A 24,081-nucleotide genomic window follows, 5' to 3' on the forward strand; every position below is an offset into this window, starting at 1 on the left:
TTCCATAACTTCGATAATATGAATACACATATGTTTGATTTTTATCCAGATCTGTAGATTGGGTATAACGTAATTCAAACTTGTATCAGTGTGTAGATCTTTTTTTTTGTAGTAATAATAGAATTTAAAATGGACTAGATTCAAGCGTGCAATTCAACAAGAGCAATCTTAACGTGTCTTAAACCTAAAAATTATTAGGCAATGATTGAAAAAAAAATTACTTTTTGCGGAAAAACTTGCCGAAAATTTTGATGTACATATCGACACGTTGAGTGCAGAGTTGATTTTAGATCAGTAAATTTATCTTTGTCGTAGCAGAAAATATAGGGTAAAGTTACTTTGTTTCAACCTATATCTAACAAATGTGGCGTGAACAACCGTACTGAATTGCCTTAGAACGCACCATTTTGTAAAAATAATTTTAATTTTGTGGGATAATCTGTCATCACTCCTGTGGCACCAAGTTCAAATGCTTCTTTGAACTCATCTTCCTTATTCAATACCCAAAAGTATACCTAGCAAATAAAAATTCATTAGGCGCATAGATGTGAAAATTATAGCTATAATGTAGGTACAATGAAAGATGTGCAGTTCAAAAGGGTAAGAACTTATTCTTAATACTTACATGTATTCCACGTGCTTGCAGGTGATTGAACAAACATGGCCTCATGAGTAACAAGTTTATAGAGCGAACAACTAGTTTTTCCAATGGGAGAAAAGTTGGAATCGGACCACCTTTGCGCCTGAATATTAACAGAAAAATTACAATTTTGTTCACTGTGATACTTGATTAATTAATCGTTTCAGATGAGATTTAACTACGTGAAACGAAACTTTTGAGATTCTTTTTTTGTTCAAAAGTTGGAAAATGAAAAAGATTATTTAGTGAAAAATTATAATTTTTTTTTAAACAGTTCTACAAGCGATTTAGTTACCTCAAATAAATAGACGGTAGAAAGATTTCCAGATGAGTCTCTTTCAAAGGCACAAATGGTAGCAGACCAGTGTACATAAGGAATATGAGTAAAGTAACACGCTGCATAGAGAACAATAAGTTCACATTTGGATTCTGTAGACGGAAATAAAAATTCGAGTGCTAATTAAGGTTCTATGTAAATATTAATAATGATTAGCAGGACTTAAAGTTCAATATGACATACCGCTTTGTAACATTTTTTAGTTATCTCGTCGCTGAAGTTTCCCCACACAGTGTATTCCTCGCGATTATATTCTTTGATGAGATCAGACACCCTGGCAATGAGGCGATCGTTATTGACTTTGATGTCAATGTTGATGGGCAAGTTGGGAAATGCGTCAAATACTTCCTTCAAAAGGGCGAATCTTCGCTCCTCCTCTTTCTCAGATCCCACAAATTCCATATCTGTTAAACTTGACTTTTCAAATGGATTTTAGCAAAATATATGACAGATGGAACAGCAAGATTCAAGTACCTGGGTCAAAGTCAATAGGGAGATTCCTTTTCAGTAATGGCAAGTCCTTGTAATCCAAATCCGATATATTCATATTCCTACCAGTGCTGCGCAATAGATTGTGATCATGCGAAACTACCACTTGTCCATCTCTTGTCAGATGACAATCCAATTCAAGCATTTCTGTTCCGATAGCAACAGCCCTGAAATCAAAGCCTCATTAAAATAAAGCGTAGACTGAATTAAACTGATTAGATATTATAATTTCGGTTCTCATACCAGTACGTAATTAACATGTATGGAAATAATTCTATTTCGATAACCGGATTGCATGCAAACGTGAAAAGCAAATAAGCTGATAAGTAGTAAAACGGGAAACGAGACAAAGGAAATATAAACCTCATACCGTTTGAATGCACACATTGTATTTTCGTAGCTTTCGCCAGCACCTGAAAGACAATTATCGAATGCATCAGCCGAATTAATTACAAGCTTGTGACATTTATTCGGCGTTACGAATTTTTGTAACAGGTGAACCAGAGAATCGGCATAACACTCATATTTAATAATAAGAATTAGAGATGCGCTTACCGCCCCTGTGACTGATGTGATGACACATGAATTTCACCTTTTTTTTCTTATGTATCAACGTTGGGTATTTGAATAATATCATCGATGTCAAAACGTAGCCGCCGATCAAAGCGTAGAAGAACATTTTATTTATTTTTATCGTAACAAAGAGCGATAACTGATCAAGTACAAAGGCATAAAGTGACAGGTAGGACTACGGTAGGTAACGCATTATGTAGCAGACGATAAATTAATATTATTATTATGTTTGCACAGAAATATTGATACCAACTATGTAAATGATTAACGAGATTTAAATCGAACTAGACATGAAAACCTGCTTAAAATCACTAGATTCGCTATAAATATATAGATATATATATATAAATAGACCAGATCTGTTTGGCATTCGCCACGAATTTTCTAATAATTTGGGCACGTTAATTTGTATTAATTGAAATCGATGAAGATCAGATTTTGGAAACGATAACAAACAATTAGTCAAAATTTTCGGTTAAAGTATAGCGTTGAGTATAGTGATTTGATTTCGGAGGTTGCGAAAATCCTCAAATTTAAAATCTTAATCGGTTGGCCAAACTGGTACTTGTAGTTCAGTGCGTTGGCTGTTGGTGGCGCTAGCGCTGACGGCAATCAGTCATCTGTTTACCGCGTCCCCACCACGTTCCTCAGTCTGCTCTATGGTTCGCTGAGAGATATGGTGTGATGTATAAAAACAGTTATGATAGGGCATGACAGAGTACGGTTATGTTAAACCGGGCGAGCCGCGGGATGTGGTTTCACGATAAATGAGGTATTAATTGAGTGTGAAAAATACGACCATAACGTCGATGACTAGGACCAGTTGCTATTTATAAAGTGAATTATGGAAACAACGAGGATCCCTCCGAATCTGTCTCATCAACACCTAATGGGTGGTGAAGAGCATCAAAATCCTACAGGACAACCGAAGCGGACTACGTCGGTGGAAAGGGTTGTCACATTACGCGAATGGTTAACCGTACTTGTATTATGTTTCGTTAACCTCATCAATTACATGGACAGATTTACTATCGCAGGTATGTGCCTAAGCATCATACGGGCGCAGTTGCGCACGTATGTATGTACATATGTACATACGTATTCGAGATTCGCGTGATTACAAATTAAACTAATATCTGATCGAAAGAGCCGATCATTTTTCGTAACCAATCAGCCGGCTTTGCTCGTTGACGCATCGTGTCGAGTCATCTTTCATAGACATTCTTCTTCCAATTAACTCAACTGACAACTTGGCGGCAGCTGCTTACCATAATTTATTCGTATCATCAATTCAAGTTTCGTTCTTCACCTAGTGTTCTATGATGTCTGGCTTTTTTGTCCAGTTTCATATCTGGGCTCGATGGCATTGTAAATTTTTTCTTTAACTATGAGATTCAAGTCAATTATCAAGTAAAGGACCTGAACTTTTTTGAAGCTATTCACTGCCTGCAGAATACAGCTGTTTATGCCACTTGCAAAGGGACCATTTTAGCTAAGATGTTAATCAAAATGTTCGGTTTTATGCAGATCATTACAGGTCACTTATCGAATTAATCATAATGAGTTATTTCCCACAGGAATTTTGACAGACATTCAAAAGGATTATAACATAGGAGATGACTTGGGAGGCTTGCTTCAAACGGCCTTTATAGTAAGCTATATGATCTTCGCACCTTTATTTGGGTACCTTGGAGATCGGTACAACAGAAAATTCATCATGAGTTTCGGAGTGTTTCTTTGGTGCCTTACAACTTTTGTTGGCTCTTATATGCAGGTAACTAGGGGCTGCTAAATATTGGTAACTTTTTTATGTATGTCTGTGATTATTATCAGCTGAAGATTTATCATTTCAGAGTTTCGAATGGTTTTTGGTGTTTCGAATGTTCGTTGGTATTGGCGAGGCTAGTTACTCGACCATAGCCCCAACCATCATAAGCGACTTATTCATCAAAGACGTTCGATCAAAGATGCTGGCCCTGTTCTACTTTGCTATACCGGTCGGAAGGTGCGTCCTTGGCCTCCTTGCTGATGTAGAAAATACTTCAACCACCATTGATATTTCCTTAGTAAAAATAGAAGTAGAAAAAAATTATGCATAATCAAACTTTTAATTAAATTAATCTAATTCCACTTTCTGGAAAAAGATCTACAGAATCTACCTTATCTTCATAGCCTATCGATAAAGTAATTCAGCCATTATGTTCTAGTGGCTTAGGGTATATAACGGGGAGCAAGACTGCAGAATATGCTGGTTCCTGGCACTGGGGGCTACGAGTTACACCAGTATTAGGAATACTGGCAGTATTTCTGATTTTATCAGTGGTACAGGACCCTGTTAGAGGTGAAAGAGAAGGAGGGAGCCATATTCACAGCACTTCGTGGACAGACGATATCAAATCTCTCTGTAGAAAGTAAGACTGCATAATTTTCGATGCAATTTCTTAATCATGTTGATGAAAATGTGTCTTTGCATAAAAAGTGGTAAGATGCATTCCTCTAATCGAAATTTTTCTTTAGTCCTAGCTTCATGCTGTCTACCGCAGGATTTACCTGCGTCTCATTTGTCGCGGGAGCGTTGGCATGGTGGGGACCTTCGTTTATTCACTTGGCTCTCACACTCCAGCCTAATGGAGGAAAAGAAGTTACCTTATCCGAGTGAGTTTTGTTATTGCTTTTCAAAATTGTATCAGTTGTGTATCTGGCAGTTGGAAACCTTGCATTGGAACTTCAAACATTGTTTAAATACAGCTGGTAGTATATATGAATAATAATGTTTGGGTTAACTAATCATTTATACTTTTTACTTGTAGTTGAATACTTCTCATTTCTCTTGAAGCTTTGGTTTTTGTTATGGTACATGACTTATTTTCTTTTCTTTTTCAGTGTTTCATACAAATTCGGAATTATAGCCATGATTGCAGGGATTATTGGAGTCCCACTAGGTTCAATTATAGCACAACGATTAAGGGTGAAGTGGCGGAACGCGGATCCACTGATTTGTGCCGTTGGTTTACTTATTAGCACGCCTTTCCTTTTCTTCGGAATCATTACTGCCAGTACAAATTCAATTCTTTGTTATACACTCATATTTTTTGGACAACTCGCATTGAATCTTAACTGGTCAATTGTAGCCGATATGTTACTGGTAAGTAATTTACTTCGAAACATTATTAATTATCCTAATTTAAAAGGCAGGAATATTATTTTCTCTCAACACGTGAGACTTGTATCAATTTTCTTTACTTCGATGGTTTTTTTTTTGTTCACAGTATGTTGTCTTACCGACAAGAAGATCAACTGCAGAAGCTTTTCAAATTTTAGTAGCACATGCGTTTGGCGATGCGGGCAGTCCGTATATTATTGGAGTAGTGAGTATAAGAAGTAATATCAATTACTTAGAATTGTCTTCAGCTATATTATTTGATTGACTTGTTCAAATTCTGTAGCTCTTGATAATTCTGTATCTCAACTAACCCATTTGCAAATGACGGACCTCACTAAATCGAGAATAATCAAGATGGCACAATAGCACCTATTCAAAATCACATAATTTCTTAGTGTGAACATATTGTAAGAATTTATTGCTTGTAGGTATCTCAGGCATTGAAAAAGGCACTGAGTCCAACGACCCTTATAATCATCGACGATGATAAAAATGAATACGACCCAGTGACTAAATTTCGTAGTCTACAATATGCGCTTTTCATGACAACATTTATCGAAATAATTGGTGGCCTTTTCTTCTTCTTCACGGCTCTGTATATACAGAAGGACAAGGCTGTAGTTGATCTTTCAATCGCAGGTAAGTGATCATTCCATCTTATTTCTGATCTTGTTAATCGCTATACAGTTAATAAAATTTGATACGTTCACTCGAGTGGCTGAAAAAACGGTATATACTTATTCCTATTAATTTTCATATAAATAGTCCATCTCAGTCAAATTCGCTTTTCTATTAGTATATGTGTTCTATGACTATGCAGTTATGACTCCTATACCTGATGGGAACAAAATATAATACTTTAAAACTCTCGCCTTTACTATATGAATAGCGTAACTATCGTGCTAAATATAAACTTGGCATTTACTAACGCTGCATATAAGCATAATGCAAAATACTTTGCACACATATTTCGAACAATTTATTCCATCTGAATAATGTTACAATATTATATTAGTCAAATATGGTAAAATATTTTTTTTCTATAGCTATTGTAATATTTGCAGCATTGCTTCGAGTAAGCATTGTGTTTTGAATTCAAGATTAGTAAAGTTGGATTTTTACAAAATGAAACTCGAGTAGAATATTTCTGTTGATGGATAGTTAAATGTATTACAATAAGCTCAATTTATAAGTATCATTTATCAGTGCAAAGCTGATGAAATAAAACAGTGTTATTAATATATCTCACACATGACGGCAGACCCATGTTTGACGTACAAATAGTGTATCTAATATAGAAAAAAGACCAAATGTAGAAAGAAAAAATTAACTTCAATACTCGTTGAACATGACATTTCTTCGTTTTTTTTTTTTCAATTACAAAGTATCGAATGTAAAATATCTTTTGGTTGTGTTTTTTCTGGGTGCGTATTGTTGTGAAGGAAATTGAAAACATAGACATTCCTACTATTTGTAACTGCATACTGTGTAATTTGTGATCATCTGAACAAGTTGGAATATGAAATAATTATTTTTAACTTAAAAATCGTCGTTTATCAACTAGAGTTAAAAGAAATTACTCCTGAAGACAAACATGCAGTAACGGTGTCATCGGTGTATTCCCTGAATCAGTGATATACGGGATTTTAGTGAATTATCATTTATTGTTTTGCACAGTACACGGGCTGGTTTCAAGTTTGCAGTTATCACAATCTCATACTGCCGTTTAACCAAGGTAGAGTTACAATGTATCATTCGGATTCTATACTTAGTACACCCTAGTTAGTCATAAACTTTTCAACTATCTCAGTTCAATTGTTTAATTATCGCTCACATTATTTTATTTTATGTAACAATATTACCCAGCTCAATTTTATTCGCCTGCTTAATTATACTTGATGTCATTTTTCATTATACTATAAACTGCCCACATCTGCACCACAATATCGTATAATGCAGGTGTTTTATTTCATTCATACATTAGCAGAAATAGACTTGAATCGCACTTCCGCCACGCACTTCTACTGAAAGGTGCATTCATTATTATATCCATTACTAAGCCTGGCTTAATTGATATGTAAAAAAATGCGCCTGAATTTATAAAACAGTCACATATCCTGCTACTAAAGTAAAGTTGAGAAATACTGCTATGGTGTTTTTTTTTTGTTTTTTTTTTTTAATTGTCATTATTATTATTATTATTGCGTATTCTTGCCACAACGATGTTAATAGTTTTTAATTGTTATTTTATGTTCCAGCATTTTAGATATTTTTTATTACCTATTATTTCAAGGTTATTTGAAATTCATTTCAAAAATACAATGACTATCTGCAAAATTAATATCAGAGTTCAATGTTTCTCAAATAAAATTCTTTGTTATATCTATATCTAGGTGGCAGAATTGCGAATCGTCTGATCGCTTGAATTCCAGCCTAATGTATCGTTTTTTTTTATTATTATTATTATTATTATTAATGCAGTATAAAATGCTCGTTATTGTAGTAATTTCTACAATAATTTTATTATTCTATTTAATTATCAATTTTTCATTAATTTATCCATTCTACTGATCTTTCATACTCTTTCTTCTGAATATCAGCATTTTTGTCTTTCTGTATGCTTTGCATGTCTTTGATGTCTTTTAGGTCTGATTTGGTGATTAATAGACGAGATGAATGTAAAAGAGAAATTTGATTTCTGCTTGATGGCAAGAACTCTAAACTCATTTACCAAAAAACTACTGGTCAATTCTAATTATGGTAATAAAAATTCATCTAAAATTGAACTGAATGATGTCATCTCGTCTATTTCTTCACTTATACATATTTACTAATCAATGTTTTAACGCTGTAATCGTCAAGGCTCTTTGAATAGAAATTGGTAGTTAAAAAGAAGAATGAAACTTTGAGCTGACTACAAACATAACATTTACTTACACATAAAAAGTTTTAATGATTACTGATAGAGCCTTGACAGATATAATGTATCAGCTTGTTATGTTATGCTTATGCCTTTTTTCACTGAAGAATAACCATGTTTATAAAGGGGCTTGTTGTTTGGACTTTTGGCAGCTTTAAACGGTATCTGTAAATGGTATATATAAATCACAGCAAAATTTATTACAAGTAGATAATACTGTGTTTTAATTTCAGTACAGTAAAATATTATTCGATATATTATACTACATATGTAAAATTGAGTTGTTTGTCATTATTTTATGAATAATTTGCAGAAGGTATTGTCGAAGCTATGATTCCAATGTATTCATAGAGACGGGTTGTACAATCATTGTCTATGAAGCAGCAAACCTTTCCATTTTTTTTTATTTATTTATTTTTTTTTTTTATCTGCGTATGTAGTACTGGGAAATCCTTAAATAACAATTTTCTAATCAGATTTACCTAACTTCAGGAATAAAGTTCGTGAAAGACTTAAATTGTTCTAGAAATACAAACAAATTTTGAAAATAAGTTAATAAGTTTAATGTTTCACTTTTGCAAGTAAATTGATGCCTTTTATTTTTTAGCGCTATTAAAGTGAATATATGAATAAATTAAAAAAACGTTTAATACAATTTTCTAATATGGTTAAAAATGCATGTAACATTTTATATAACATACAAACATCTTTCTTGCAGAAAAATGTCTAGACACTAAGAATAATCGGCAGTCAGAATCAACGCGTTTATAGATCATCAGAGGGCTCCCACCTGATAGTGTGCTGTATATCTGGTATATAATTTATTTTCATGTTTTCATATAACGCCTTATTTAGTGTTGATGTGGCAATCAATTTAAAATTAAGTCTGCTTTTGTATCAAATACAAAATTATTTAGATTATAAGTAAATGTTCATTCGTGTCTCTGTAATGATACTTCTTTTCATCTCTTTATCTTCAAAACTATACTGATTTATTATAAAATGTTGCAACATTGTCAAGAAAGCTCTACTTTCGTTGTTAATCGCATTTTTATTTTTCAGTCATTAAATTGATTACCCATTGCACATCCACTCGAAATAATTTTTTTGCTTGTTGATTTTGTTTGGTTCCTTTTTGTAACTTGTTTTTTCTTCAGATGTTGCAAATTCATGTGACTTTTGAGTTGTATGATCCTCGGTTAGTTGTCACGCACACACTTGCACTAACTATAGCTTTTGAAATTTAGATCAGTATATCATTATTTATTCACGTCAGCAATTCTACACTATTTTAACTTGACAAAATTTAAAGCACTGAGCACAAGGGGTAGCATGGTGGGATATATTTGTTTAATTATTCTTTACGCAATGTGTCTGGGCTGTACATTGTATACAGGTACGCGCTTACAAATTTTTAAGCGTTCAATGACTGTAGGTTTGAGTGTTTTTGGGCATGCATCAACAAATGTTTATTTAGTTCATCAAAAGTGTCTCTCACAATGTTGCCAATTAGGTCGTTCTGATTTGATGTGTCCTTAATTTTGTTAATAAATGTAATATTTGTTGTTATAAATCAAATCTACGATCAACGATCATTTACTCTATTTTGATAGAATATTTTTAAAACCAAAGCCTGGATGTTATGAATGTCAACAAAACAGTGTGAAGTACAATTCAATTTTTTTACAATGTGCAGAGTCTCGTTCGTTATTTTATTTTACTTTCGTCAATTGTCTCCTGTTATTGAATAAGGTGTTCTATTTTTGCAAATCATCAGTTGTGCTTTTCGTGCATGCTGCATCCCCACTAATGATTGATAATACAAATTACTGCAGATATATTTCTGTTTCATGGGACAATTTCATTATTTTAACAAAACAATAGATATGTAGCGCTTTAATAATTAACAGAATTATAGTTTTCCAATGCATCATTTCTTAAGTCTGTAGTTGCCGAGATAATTTATTGTCTTATCAGCCAGTGGACTTCAAGGTGCAAATCTACCCCTCCATAATGTTTCAAAATAATTTTATAACGTCGACTGTATTTTTTCCATTGTTTCTTCACTTCAATATGATTCATTTCCAATTTTCTTCAGATGGTTGAACAGAGGAAATGGTATGCTCATATGACAGAGATTATTATCGTATTTATCGAGTGATTTTTATTACGAAGAACGTTCCTCATTGATCGAAAGATAACGATCAACTCGAACTATTGATAGAAAATGTTTTTGAGGTCTTTTCAGTAAAGAAAACAATAGTATTTCATTAATTATTACAACGAAAACGCTATAACTATTTAACTACTGAATAATGTAATTTCCACAGTTGAAGAAACATTAATTAATCAACGTTCTGTTGCAGATGATACAGATTCAGAAACAACGCAATACTACGATGACGAGCTTCCAAATAGCACAACAAATTGAATTGGAAGACATTGATTGAGAATTTCGGTTGTGTACTAACAAAGTCTTTAAAAAAAAGTAGCTGCTACTCTATTTTGTTGTAGAATTTTCTACACACTGGACTCCTCTTGAGAAGGAACGCACCCCAAAAATGTTCGAGATACGTATATTGAATGACCGGATATTTAAGTATTGAATTGATATAGTATTTTTGGAATTTCTAGCAGGTAACATTTACAAGGTATTAGTGGCTTCCTCGGTTGTTTATACTTCGCTAATATTATGGCGCGATTATATTTAGCTGTAAAATTCAGGGGGTGTTAGAAAGAGACTTAAAAAACGAATAACGATAGACTTACTTAAACCATGATCTTTTCTCAGGTAGAGTAAAACGAAGAAACAAACTCAAGCGAATCATGTGAAAGTATACTTTCACAGAACTCACTACTTATTGTAGTGCAAAGTTGTAATTGTTCTGTGATTTAAACAATATATTAATATTAGGCAACAGCATTCACTTTTTAAGTGATAATTGTCATGAAATTGGTTTATCCTTTTCAGTAAACCAGGAGAAATTCACATTGGTGGTTTGCGTAAAAGATCTATTAAAAATTTATAAGTAATGATTAGCTATGTACATGTCAAAATTAACTTTAGGAAAATTGAATTAAATTTGGACTTCTTATACTGTTTGTTAGCAAATGCATGAAATGCAAATAATACCTGCCAACGGTAGCTTGAACATGTAACGATATAATGTGTAGTTTACTGTATAAGTTTCTACTATAGTGCGCATAGATATCGAGTATGAAAATCAAATGTAATTGCGGATGAGGAAATTTTTTAGGTTCAACAATGTATACTTATTGTTAATTCCGCAAGTTATCAGTTAACGACATCACAAAGTTAGAAGCAAATTATAATTGCTCGATACTAAAACAAAGGATAAACAAAATAAATAAATAAATAGATTTCCAAGAACGACAATTTAGGTATATGTGTATCTAGATGCAATACAAGACTGGATATTTGTTATAAGTTCGAAGGAATATGCAACTTTGATGCATTACCAAATCGTAGAAATTTAAAATTCTAATTAAAAATTAAAAACAAATATCATTACACCAAATGGTAAGTGTTGTAAGGAGAGCGGGTATCTCGATTGAGTTTTGGAAATGCATCTTTATCTGCTTGAAGTTTGCAAAAAAGTACTGGAAGATTGTATCCTTAAACCATTCAAAGTGTAACTCTACCGTACTTCATCTTGCCATTATTTAACGTGTATGAATACATGCATAATTGAAGTATATTACTGCATGATGTTAGGATCTTCTTAAAATATTTTGCACTATTTTTGGATTGTACAGGTAGATTATTAGTCTATGATGATTGTTTGAAAGTTCTGTTTATTTATTTAATCATCAATACTTACATCACTGTTGTTTTTTAGCGTATATTAGGTTGTATGCTTTCTTCATTTTTGGTATTTACCAAAAATCTAAAACATATCGTGTATTTTTAAATGATATTTTTTTTTCATTCTAAGAATGGATATTTATTTTTCAAATCCTATGATCAAATTAATTTTTCTTTGTTTATTGCACTTTTACCATATCTATATATTTGCGACAAACATCCTTTTTTCTGTATTTTTGAATATGGTTCTGTCAGAATTACCAGATAGGCATTAATGTATATTTCAAGTATTATCGCGTAACTGCGCTAATGGCATCACCACATGAATTGTACAGAAACACATAGGTAATACACTAATTGCATGCGAAATATGAAATAAGAAACTGCCTCCAACTGTTAGATTTATAAAATATTGATTTCAGATATGAAAAAACTATAATAAAAATTTCGGTTTGTATAGAAAACAGTTGTATTAAATTTATTAAACACTCATTACTGCAGATAGCCAAACACAACTGAAACATGCTTGTCAGTAAAAGAATTGTCGCATCGAAATCGAACTGTTAGAAGTTCTGAAGAATGCGGATATCGAATTGGGAAAGTAACACGATATGTCTATAACTAGGATAACTAGTACGTAAATTGAATAAGTTATTCAGAAATCATATTCACTCGTTATTGCATATGTTTAATTGAGTCTAAAAGTGACTGTTGATATACGAGTACATATTAATATAAATTAATCTTCTTCACTGTCATTGTACACGTATATGTAAGGATGTTTCTCTATCATATCAATGTCTTTCTCAAGCTGATTCAAAGCATCTTCCATCTGTGTTTTCCTCGTAATTCTAGGTAGCGTATCGATTACAAAAGGCAGGCACTGAAACTCTTTTTGCAGTTCATCCCACTTCTTCTTCATTCCCTGCGATACAGATGAGTCATTTTGTGTACTATCAGTTATAAATGTTTTATTTTAATTTAAACATAGTGCTAATTCAACATTCCATAAATATGTTTACAGCAAATGTTCCATTCACTATTGAACTTACATCAAGAAGTTTTGTTCGTTCAGTTGCTGTAATATAACGACAAAGGGGCTGAACTCTCGTCTCGCAGTCATCCTCCTCCACCTTCTTGATATCCTTTGGCGACACAAAACTGGGTATCTTTCCATACTCCTAAAATTCAAATATAGTCACATTGAGGTAAAGGTATTTAATTATTGTTACAGAGAATGTTGATGTTATTTTTACTTGACATTTTTTTCGAATTCTATTACATTATTTCACCAACTAGGCTAGATTTCATAACGTACCGCTCTGTGAATGTAAATGGGCAGCAGACCGCTGGGTTCTAAATCATGTGCCGAGCCATATCTTGTGTCGACGTAGCGTTTTTTCGGCTGCCGAGGTTGCGATCTTTTTACATTAGCAATATTTTCTAATTTGAAGTTTTTTCTAGCAGTTACAGTCGGATCTTGGGGTAATTCTGGTATTCCAGGTTTAATGCTTCGTTTCACCGGCACCCAAGCTGGAAGAGACTTTGGATACCCGGGTCGTTTATAATGTACGTGTTTAATTTCGGGTCTTGGTGGCTCGATACGGCTTTTCTTTTTCAAAAATTGCGTAGGTGGAGTACGTGGCACACAGGCCACCCCAAAAGTGCGATGATCAAATTTCTTCGGTTCTACAGGCTCCTCTTTTGTGAAATCTAGTTTTATCAAATCTTGGCCCTTCAGCTTTGCGGACTTCTTATGATATTTCGAACGGTATCTGGTGAAGGCGAAGCAAGATTAGCAATTAATATTGAATATTGATACAATTGAACAGGCTAGAAGTAGGTTCTCTCTAATTTACGTAATAGAAGTCAAAAACTTGCTGATAGAATTGACTTTTGTTAACATGAATATTGAAAACACTTTGTGCATAATTTTCTTCCAACTTACATGGGACTTTTAATTCGTTCTTCGACAATTTCTGGTATAAGATTGGTGACATGTTCAGTGTATTCCTTAATTAGAACAGTAGACATTTTTGAGCCTTTTGTTAAATTCTTATATTTACTGTAATTTTAGAGATTATTGCAAAGCGTACGCAATATGATCATTGTTGAACGTATTTTTATTTAGAATGAAATTCAAACAACTGTAGCCTCTTTAAAAGAAAACTATTCATGTCTTCCCGTCATCCGCGTTTCTTCTCTGTAACAAAACGTGGCTAAGAAATATGTTGTTTTGTTTCCTTAGCAACGTATCTAAACGAAATCTGACGTTTGTTCAATACTTGGATGTGTATTGTCTTCAAATTTGTCATAAAACTCACTAGAGTTATGAATTCATTTATTGACCCTTATTGTTTTCACAACTGCTGAGGTATTGCTCTTTTTTAATCAAAATTCTCCTCACAATTTTCATTCGATTTATCTGTTCCCTGAATTTTTTGCTGTTGCAATGTGGTAGTCCGTCGTTTGGATAAATTTCTAAGAGGTGATCCACACTTTCTTTTGGTATTCAATACACGACTGTCGTACACAGCTGGTACTTCGCAATACGGGCAAAGTGGTTCGTCATATTCTTCATCCAAGGAAGGATGGAGTATTTGCGCACAAATTGGGCAACTTCGATAGGTTATTGTAGATACTTGGAGCAGAGTTATAGCACATCTAGGAAGTTTATGGCCCGATGGGCAGCTGGTTGCTTTCCAAGAAATATCTGTTATTATTTCACCACATATATCGCAAAGTTCAAGTTCCATTCGACTCAGATGTTCTGTAAAGCTCAAAGCTTTCTTTGCGTTTTGAACAGATAGAGTTTCAACCCCTCCTTCCTCTTCATCTGCTTCTTCTCCAGCCAAATAGACCTCGATATACGAGCGCAGTAGACTGGCGCAACGATATTGCATCGTCGACAAATCTTTTTTAGACCCTAATTCCGTGAGGCGTCTGGCCGCCAAGCGCAAGAAAATTAAGGGATGAGCATCGGACATTTCTTCTATAGTTCCCGCAATTCTTCGTGGAAATTTTTTCTTCTCATAAGATTCCGCTATCATAGAAGTCCACATAGCGATACGCAGGTGGTAGTCAGATAATTTGTCCAAGTTTTCAGGAGCTGAAAGTAACATGTCAGGAGGATCTTGGGATTTAAGAACTTGAACTCTGATCGATTCCAGACAATCCCAATATCTCATTATTGATCTGCTTTCATTCTTCATCAGCACATCACGAGCATTCCATTTTGGATGTCCTTCCATTGTAAATATACACAGTGTGCTTGGTTCTCGGTTGATCAAATGATCATGCATAATGTCTGGACTGGTTACATTGAAAAATAAAGATTTGTTGTACGAACATGAGAGGCCCAAGTACTGAACACGAGCTGATGGTAAATTGTTATTAACATCGATGTAGACCAAATTTTCACCCTCAAAAGTAACTGCAAATAAGCAACCATCTTGCGTTGTGATTAGTAATACTCTATCGCTTGCTTCAACCACACCTGAAAACAAGGAATACATCAAAATAGAATAAATGTGACAACTGATTGTTCAGAAAAAAAATTTCAATGTAAAGTCTTGCGTAATTTGTCGAGGATAAAGGTAGACCATATTAAATGAGTCAATTACCTGTTATAGAATATCCTCTGATATGGATAACATGTGTATCTGCAATACTGCCGTTATGGGATGGTCGCAACACACTCAAATAAGAACCCTTACAAATTAAAACTAGCATCCCATGTTCCGCACTATTCCAAACTTCGATGCAGCTAACAGGAGTGCGATCTGCATCAGACCAGTATTTGATTACTGTACAATTTCTGGATTTATCATGAATGTCATCAAGTAAAACTGCATCAACTTGACCATCTGAGTACCCCAGAACAATAAGTACTTCTTTTTCCAGTTGAATCCATTTTAGTAAATTAATCCTTGCGTTGTAGCGCATAATCTTCTGGAAGGCAATGGAGGGTTTGAACTCTTCATAGTTGTGACGGAGCTCGGAGACACGCCATACAACTATTTCTGAGTTACGATATCCGACAACCAAATAAGCGAAGCATTTCTTTCCTGATTCATATAATTCACTCCAACAAATTGCAGTAGCTTGCAAACGCCTAAGGTGATCTCTCAGCTCAGCAGGTGGGGCCGTCTTCAGCTTGGCCCTAACTTGGGCATTGGATTCACCATGAATACTAGCGATCCAAGCAGCTGAAAGATCGCAGGCGGAAAACCAGTTCCTTGATACTTTTACAAGAATGTCAACAGCTCCGGCTGATGTGACGGTGGCTAACAGGCATTTATAGGGACTCGTCAAGCGCCAAGGGGACCAGCTCAAGCTTAACACTCGTGGCTCCATGTCTCTTGCCCCATTTATACTTGGCGTTATGGCTTCTTCCATTAAAAATAGGTAAAATTCCACTCGTTCCAACTTCCATAATACTCTGTCAACTTCTTCATTCAATGATTGTGTCGGCAATACTTCTGAAGGGTGAATAAATGAACGTGAAAAATTGAAGGTTGGGTACACAGATGCTGGAGCGGGTATCAACTCCTGGAAAATTTGAATTGCGAAATTATTGGCATTGATAAAGAGAATAAAAATTAGACCACAATACCAATATTTATTTTCTACTAAAAGTGTTGGTACTCACAAATACGTGCACTCCTTTTTCAGTAAGAATGGATATGTGGTTATCTGCAGACCATTGGACAGAAAAAGGTGCTGTAACTAACGGTGACACTGATATGCTGCACAGCTCCTTCGCCTGCATCGTTATTTTCTATACTTTGTTTTCTACTGCAAATAATCCTATTTCCACATGATTTCAGGGATCCGGCAGGTAGTTTGTTAACTTTGTGTTCGTTCAAAATATATATTTTACCATGAAAAATATAAGTATGAGACGAACCTCTTGGTATTTCTAATACGAGTTGGCATGAGAATTCCTTCTTGACCGATCTACGATGGTTTTACGAGGCAAAGAGGTTTTACGGTTCTATCATTATAAATTGACCAAAAAAACGCGACAGGAAACATTTTAATATTGTACTAATAAATAATTGAAATACGTCAACTTTGAGGAAAAAATCTGTTAAACTTGCTTTGGATCACCATTAGTCAAATGTCGTAATACTAAACTAATACTCTTTGGTTGACCCGTAATATTTACTCAGCTTAACAGTTGAGTCAACTAGTTGAGTTTTGCGAACACTCGTCACATATTTTTTCATGACCCGTATCACAAAGTCGTATCATTGCGGCGTTGACTGAAGATATTGAAGATTGCGCTACTGCTTATATTTTACGTTCGTGTTCCATGCATTCGTAATATTGTTGTATCAAGAGAGAAAAAATGAACAATCAAACATTTATCAAATTTGATCGAAACAGTGGGAGGATATTAGACATTATCTGTAAAACAGCTCGGTAAAGCAATGCGTAGAACGTGAGATTTCGATAAAATGTACGCAGGCCTGTTAAATTAGCTTTGACCACGTTTTAAAAATGCGTTATAGGGTAAACGGATATTTATTGTTAATTGTTATCATTAAACTACGTTGACCTACAAATCATGGGAAGTCAGATGTTGGAAAAATAAATGGGTTGGAAAAAAAAAGTTGTTAAAAATCGCGAGAAATGTACATACGTACTCAGAAAATAACAGATGTGATTTGATTCGAAACAGTGAAGTGATGTCGTTATATTGTGAAGTAGTAAATAGTTATAGTTGCTGAAATTCGATTCACCTAAAATTGGCATGATGAAAAGACGATCCCATAAGGAAAATACGCTGGTTGAACCGCACAGGCGTAATCTGTTTATCTCTTGTTGACCTGGCAAAGTTTCAATGAACTCTGGCAATTCAATTCGCCGAAAATTGACATGATGCAAGAGCGTTCCCGAAAGGTAAATTCGCTAGTTTGAAGCGCACAGACGTAATTTGTTATTTCTTGTTGAACTGACAAAGCTCCAATGGACTCTGGCAATAACATTTTACCAGATCGTGTTTCATGGAGCATACGCTATTGGTGTGTTTTATCTCAAAGAGGAGCGCATGTAACCTAACTTTTCAAGAGGTTTAAAATTAATGATCAGATATATCATTGTCCATGTGTGAAAACTCCCTCAAAATGACGTATTTGCGATTTTACGTCGTCATCGCTGTCGTCTTGCTATGTGGTCTCGCTCAACATGTACCCGAGGTAAATTAAAACTATTATTATTGCCTAACTATGCTTCAAGAGTAAACAACTCTAGTATATTAGCTGCTACACTGAAATTTTCGTACCTATATGTATTATATGAATATTACAGACTCACAGCACAGGGCTGATTCAAGAACCGGATGATCCGTTGCTGATGATATCTACTCTCAGTGGATCATTTATTGGTATAGGTCAACGATCCGGGAAGATACGTTGGCGTCAAGATGATGGTAAATAATATTTGGAATCTAAGTTATGGGAACTGGACTTTTCATAAGTTATCAAAATCATTTTACATTAATTTGTGGAAAAAACGAGACTAATTCGACTTGCTTTCTTAGATTAAGAACCCTTCGAACCAGACTTGCGTGTAATGCACAAGAAACAGTACTGGTTTCTGTTATGCTTAAGTACATACAAAGTAAAAAGCTTGCAAAAAAGGACAAAATACTGTAACTGTACCTTTTGCTTTATCCCTAATTTAGTGTTTATTGTTAACAATCATTTCAGAACCAGCTGTCAAGGTGCCAGTCGATGTCTCTGAAACAGTTGTGTAAGTTCAGTGATTCTTAATTCATAATGCTTAATAGTTGCTCGCATAATCCATATTTTAAATAAAAACACTTATGGACCTGTCAACTCGATTGATTATTTATTGTTTTTTTCAGGCCGATGTTCTTGCCAGATCCAAAGGATGGCTCTCTTTATGTATTTGCAGCTGAATCAGAGGCAGTAAAAAAGCTGCCGTTCACAATTCCACAGCTGGTTGCAAGTAGTCCGTGTCGTAGTAGCGATGGGATACTGTACACAGGACGAAAAACCGACACATGGTTCAGCATAGATCCTCACACTGGTGAAAGGGAACATCTGCTTGGTTTCGACAAAGTGGAATCCACATGTCCTGTTAAGGTTCAAGATGCGGTGTTTGTCGGCAGAACGGAGTACAACATTATGATGGTCGACAGCAAACAGAAGGACAGAAAGTGGAATGTTACTTTTTACGATTACTCTGCGTCAAAAATGAAGCCTGAAGGCACAGATAATTATGGTAATTGTAGTGCCAAATTTAAACAGCTGGGCATTATTTGCGATGGGAGATCTCATTGCTAACAATTTTTCATTTATGCCTTTCTACAGAACTCATTCACTTCAGTACAAGTTCTACCGGCCGAATAGTGACTTTAGATCGACGACTCGGAGTCGCGTTATGGGAGCTGGATTTAGAGAGTCCGGTAGTTGCTGCTTACACTGTTAGTGACGATGGCTTAGTATCCGTACCATTCACAAGTGTTGCTGACGGAACCTTGGACCACCTTTTAAAGAGATTTAAAGCACGGCCCGGTGATGTTCAGCTTTAGTAAGTCTTGCTCAATTTGATTTCATCAATCATACTGCCAAAGCTTACCAAATATGTTATTCTTACAATGTCTAGTCCAACACTCTACGTGGGTGAACATAGACATGGATTATATGCTTTGCCATCCTTGGTTGATTCCATGAGTGCAACAATAACCACGAAGGCTGGTCACCTTCTGATAGAAGGACCGCTGATGTTGCCACCAGATTCAGACAGCGAAGATGGTTCCTTACCGGAAAAACACATTCCAGTAGCTCATATTTCAGATTCGGATAATGACTCTCATAGCATTCCAGGACAGAAAGGCGTAATTGTATTAGGTAAGGATGCTGGATGTAAGAAATGCAAATTAACTCTGGCCTAATACGCGTCGATTGCTTTTTCAGGTCACTACCAAATACCTCCTGAATATCAAGTTCAAAATCAACCGCTGCAGATCACAGGTCGTTCAGATCCTGTTATTCAAACCACTCCACCAAGTCTTAATGTTACGAGAAAACAGGTGGTCGCTGTTCAAACTGAGAATGACGTTAACAGTACTGCTGAATACAAAGATATGCGAAAGACTGTTCGGACGGTCTACAATGCCACAAAACTTTGGCTCAATCAACAAGAGAATAAAGGACTCAAACTCGCCTTGATCATACTGATGGGGTCCCTGGTGGCTATGTTTTGGTATTTCAATGCACAATTTAAGGAATTCCAACAATTGTCTCAGGTGACTATGGACTACACGATTCAAAGATGACTTTGAGTAATATGAATCTAACATTATTTTCCCATCCGTTAAGTGAATTAAGCCTATGAATTATTATTTAACTTGATAATTTTTGAACATGACCAAAAAGAACGTTAATTTTTCGATGATCAGTATACAATAGATCTCGTTAATTTGTCCAGGGTTCACGAGAAAACAGCCGAACGAGCAGTAATGGCAAAAGTGTATATACCGCAATACCCGAAGATGTTGGAGAGGGGTTAGTCAGAATAGGAAAAATCACATTCAACACCGAAGAAATTTTGGGCAAGGGATGCGAAGGTACATTTGTTTACAAGTAAGTATACTCTTTCACAATACGAATGCACAATTGATGACAACCAAGTGTCCTTAATTTATTTTATTATTTTTGTCCAGGGGGGAATTCGACGGTCGCTCAGTAGCTGTAAAACGATTGTTGCCAGAGTGTTTCACATTCGCTGATCGTGAAGTAGCTTTGCTGAGAGAATCGGATGCTCATCCAAATGTTGTTCGATATTTTTGCACTGAACAGGACAGGATGTTCCGATATATTGCATTGGAGTTAGCTGAAGCAACTCTACAAGATTACGTTGCTGGACGATACAATGTTGATAAAATATCTGCTAAGGATATCCTGAGACAAGCCACCGCAGGTCTTGCTCATCTCCATTTCTTGGATATAGGTATGTATATCGAATTATACAAAATAATTTAATTGACAAGGGTAGATAATGCATATCAGCTGTCATTGCATATGATTGATTATTCTTCCATACTTATTCACTTCCATCATTACATGGTAGGCATTTACGTACCTTGAAATCTACTCAATGATAATGATCTTGATAAGTAATCTGATTTACCGTGATTTTCTGCTGCAGTTCACAGAGATATTAAGCCCCACAATGTACTGCTCTCTGTCCCTGGACCTCGCGGAGAAGTCAGAGCCATGATATCTGACTTTGGACTTTGCAAAAAACTTCAGCTTGGTCGTATGTCTTTTTCGCGAAGGTCGGGAGTGACGGGAACTGATGGATGGATCGCACCCGAGATGCTTATTGGAGAGAGGACTACTTGCGCAGTTGATATATTCTCACTCGGATGTGTCTTCTACTATGTTTTGTCGGGCGGAAAGCATCCTTTCGGCGATCCATTAAGGAGACAAGCAAATATTTTATGTAAGGAGAATTATCATGAAATATTTTGGTAATAAGAGCTAAATCTTGAATTTCATGACATTCTTTTTTCACCGCTACTTCTCAAATTAGGTGGAGACAGCAATCTTTCAGTTCTTCAAGGGATATCTGCAAGCGATCGTGAATTAGCTTTGATTTTAATCAGAGCGATGATTGCTGGTACACCTGCTGATCGCCCACCAGCTATTGCCATTCACCAACATCCCATATTTTGGAGCGCTGCACAGATACTTGGTTTTTTCCAGGTTGGCTTTGCATGAATCATCTAAGATGAATAAAACAATGGACGTCAAATCCTTGAATTTCATTTATCGCATCTTACATGTTTGTAGGATGTCAGCGATAGGGTAGAAAAAGATGACCCAGACAGTCCAGCTCTGCTTGCCTTAGAGTCTGGAGCATCTGCTGTTGTGCAGGAAGATTGGCGCTTACACATAGACGTCGAAGTTGCTACCGATCTTCGAAAATATCGAAGTTATCGTGGAGAGAGTGTCAGGGATTTGTTAAGAGCACTTCGAAACAAGGTGATTTTATTTCTGGTCATGTGAATTAGATATTGGCAAAAAAAATAAATCCATTTGCTATATGTTCTTTTTTCTTTCTTGCAGAAACATCATTATCGAGAATTGACACCGCAGGCTCAACTAAGTTTGGGACAAATTCCGGATAAATTTACAGCCTATTGGTTGACTAGATTTCCAGCTTTATTAAATCACGCTTGGTGTGCGATGCAGGGTTGTCGTGATGATCCTAGCTTAAGGCAGTACTATGATCCCAAGTTTCAATTTCCTTTTGAGGTCGATAGCATAGACGTTTCACAGAAGTTAGAAAAGTCGACTGTTCCGCCATGGAGAATACGTGATGCGGTCAATTGGAGTCCAAATCGTGGAAGATATAGGGGACAAAAAAAACGACAAGAACGACGAAAAGCGGAGGAACCTGTCCCCTGGACTTTGCCTCCGGCGAGTTAAGGTAATAAGAATTTTAGTGTTGTCTTGATAGGAATAGGATTATTATTGCAAAGGTAATTTTTCTAAGATATACTACTTGATTTGAAATAGATTATTCACACAGAAGAAATGGTCTACTATTGAACTCAAAATTTATTCATCGATATTGTTGCTCAATTTTTGGCTCTGAAGAAAAAATGTGAACGGTTCATAATAATAATGACCAATACACAAGGTCATTTATTTTCTAAGTACTAAAGTCCACTTTAGAAAGCAGTGCCAAAATTTCAGTACTTAGAGTACATAAATACATTGTATTGTTGAATGGCCTTAAGGAACTTCGAATAGTAGACTACGCGTTTTTTCTATTTCAAAGGTAGCCTTTTGATCTACGAATTCATAAATGACGTGAATCGAAAAATCTTATAATACAAACGTCATAGAGCTCTGTTGAAGAGTTTCTATTTTTTTGGGGGTTTCACTGATGTTTAAATACGTTTGAAGTAAGAAATTAATGCAGCAAAATTTTGAAAAAGAAAACATCCGTTCTCCAACAATTGTTAGTTGACTACTAATAGGGTGGGAATCAAGGGTACTTAGTAACTCAGAATCTGGATAGATGTCTGGGTTTGAGTAGAGTGTATTTTTATACCTGTGATCGCTTTATGTCTGTAGTGAAAAATTAGGTATCTGCTGATATATGAACTGAGGGCTGTACAGTGCCACTTTTGATTCCACAGACATTGTGTAAGTACATATAACAGCATGAAATAAAGGTAGAAGACAGGAGATAGTGATTCAAAACAATAATGAAATCTCATTGAAAAAAATTCTCTTTTTCAACTGTCAGAAGAACAGTAACACAAAGCAGTACGAATATTACCTCGTGCAACTGTTTCAAGTTTTTGAGTTTAGCATTAAAAACGCCCTGATACGCTCAACCATGACATGATGTAAAATTATGTGCACGTCATCAAACCGACATTGTTTTTATTTATATCACATTTTATATCAAAATTTTCAGTAAGGAAAAAAAAATTCAAATCATGCCACTGTTTACACTAAAAGAAATTGCTCCAAGAATATCTAAAAAAGTATCAGTACTTTGATTTGATGTCTATTTTGTGATTACGGTACGTTGGGGTAGTCGAAAAATTTTAATGAAACAGAGTTTGCTTGAGATTTTATAGATTGTTGATTAATTATAATTATCCAAATTACACAATCGATAAAAAGATGTCTGGTTTGACAAAATAATAGTACTTTAGTGATCTGTTGTGATAACTTGGAAAAAATAGTATTTTAAGTCACGAAAAATTTAATTAATTTATGCGTAGAACGAATGATGTATCTTTTAACGATATTGTACAGATTACTGTATTCATTTATGTATTGTTTAATTCATACAGATACAGGTTACACAGGCTAAAAAATAATTTTTGCATGTATACCGAAGCTTGGATGTGGCTAACTGCAGCAGCTTCGAGTTTTATATGATTATTTACTCAAATTATTTCTGAAGAATATAAACTTTGATATTTTGGTAAAACTCTTTTTTTTAACATTCTATGTACGAAAATTTTATACACGTAGAATCCAAAACCTGTTTTAACGAATAGGAGAGGTGAATTTATTTATAGCCGGCAATGAGATGTCAAGATCCATCAGAGTGTACAGTGCTTAAA

General features: G+C 35.0%; 5 protein-coding genes across 9 annotated transcripts; 2 read left to right on the plus strand and 3 right to left on the minus strand.

Moving 5' to 3' along the window:
• Positions 1 to 109: 109 nt before the first annotated feature.
• Positions 110 to 2,247, minus strand: LOC124404969 (lysophospholipase D GDPD1-like). The gene is made up of 7 exons (XM_046879539.1): positions 2,022 to 2,247; positions 1,837 to 1,879; positions 1,452 to 1,633; positions 1,161 to 1,381; positions 936 to 1,069; positions 626 to 743; positions 110 to 515 (listed from the first exon to the last, which is right to left on the minus strand). The coding sequence occupies exons 1-7, from the start codon at positions 2,143 to 2,145 to the stop codon at positions 393 to 395; spliced, it is 945 nt and encodes a 314-aa protein (XP_046735495.1). The 5' UTR covers positions 2,146 to 2,247; the 3' UTR covers positions 110 to 392.
• Positions 2,248 to 2,668: 421 nt separating this feature from the next.
• Positions 2,669 to 12,412, plus strand: LOC124404965 (protein spinster). Of its 4 annotated transcripts, XM_046879528.1 has the most exons (10): positions 2,669 to 3,076; positions 3,617 to 3,813; positions 3,893 to 4,044; positions 4,247 to 4,450; positions 4,557 to 4,694; positions 4,923 to 5,184; positions 5,309 to 5,407; positions 5,631 to 5,841; positions 8,841 to 8,934; positions 10,489 to 12,412. In XM_046879528.1, exons 1-9 carry the CDS (start codon positions 2,884 to 2,886, stop codon positions 8,891 to 8,893), a joined length of 1,509 nt encoding a protein of 502 aa, XP_046735484.1. In that variant the 5' UTR covers positions 2,669 to 2,883; the 3' UTR covers positions 8,894 to 8,934; positions 10,489 to 12,412. The 4 variants fall into 4 exon arrangements, with proteins under 4 accessions (XP_046735484.1, XP_046735485.1, XP_046735483.1 ...); XM_046879529.1 differs by lacking the exons at positions 8,841 to 8,934; positions 10,489 to 12,412 and adding an exon at positions 7,849 to 7,954; XM_046879527.1 differs by lacking the exon at positions 8,841 to 8,934 and having other exon boundaries at positions 2,670 to 3,076.
• Positions 12,413 to 12,612: 200 nt separating this feature from the next.
• On the minus strand, positions 12,613 to 14,037 carry LOC124404970 (enkurin). Its single transcript, XM_046879540.1, has 4 exons — positions 13,897 to 14,037; positions 13,267 to 13,723; positions 13,001 to 13,129; positions 12,613 to 12,873 (listed from the first exon to the last, which is right to left on the minus strand). The coding sequence occupies exons 1-4, from the start codon at positions 13,980 to 13,982 to the stop codon at positions 12,688 to 12,690; spliced, it is 858 nt and encodes a 285-aa protein (XP_046735496.1). The 5' UTR covers positions 13,983 to 14,037; the 3' UTR covers positions 12,613 to 12,687.
• LOC124404963 lies at positions 14,014 to 16,815 on the minus strand. Of its 2 annotated transcripts, none has more exons than XM_046879525.1 (4): positions 16,600 to 16,815; positions 15,572 to 16,499; positions 14,356 to 15,444; positions 14,014 to 14,151 (listed from the first exon to the last, which is right to left on the minus strand). In XM_046879525.1, coding segments are annotated over exons 1-4 (2,139 nt in total). In that variant the 5' UTR covers positions 16,720 to 16,815; the 3' UTR covers positions 14,014 to 14,149. The 2 variants fall into 2 exon arrangements, 1 of the variants encoding a protein (XP_046735481.1); XR_006929038.1 differs by having other exon boundaries at positions 14,036 to 14,151; positions 14,273 to 15,444.
• Positions 16,816 to 17,741: 926 nt separating this feature from the next.
• LOC124404961 (serine/threonine-protein kinase/endoribonuclease IRE1-like) lies at positions 17,742 to 23,677 on the plus strand. The gene is made up of 13 exons (XM_046879523.1): positions 17,742 to 18,151; positions 18,264 to 18,384; positions 18,665 to 18,707; positions 18,823 to 19,202; positions 19,292 to 19,511; positions 19,587 to 19,831; positions 19,898 to 20,229; positions 20,412 to 20,566; positions 20,647 to 20,933; positions 21,132 to 21,428; positions 21,519 to 21,691; positions 21,779 to 21,970; positions 22,055 to 23,677. Exons 1-13 carry the CDS (start codon positions 18,059 to 18,061, stop codon positions 22,415 to 22,417), a joined length of 2,901 nt encoding a protein of 966 aa, XP_046735479.1. The 5' UTR covers positions 17,742 to 18,058; the 3' UTR covers positions 22,418 to 23,677.
• The last annotated feature ends 404 nt before the right edge of the window (positions 23,678 to 24,081 follow it).

This window comes from Diprion similis, chromosome 3, assembly GCF_021155765.1.
Source record: "Diprion similis isolate iyDipSimi1 chromosome 3, iyDipSimi1.1, whole genome shotgun sequence".
In the NCBI taxonomy this organism is placed as follows: domain Eukaryota; kingdom Metazoa; phylum Arthropoda; class Insecta; order Hymenoptera; family Diprionidae; genus Diprion; species Diprion similis.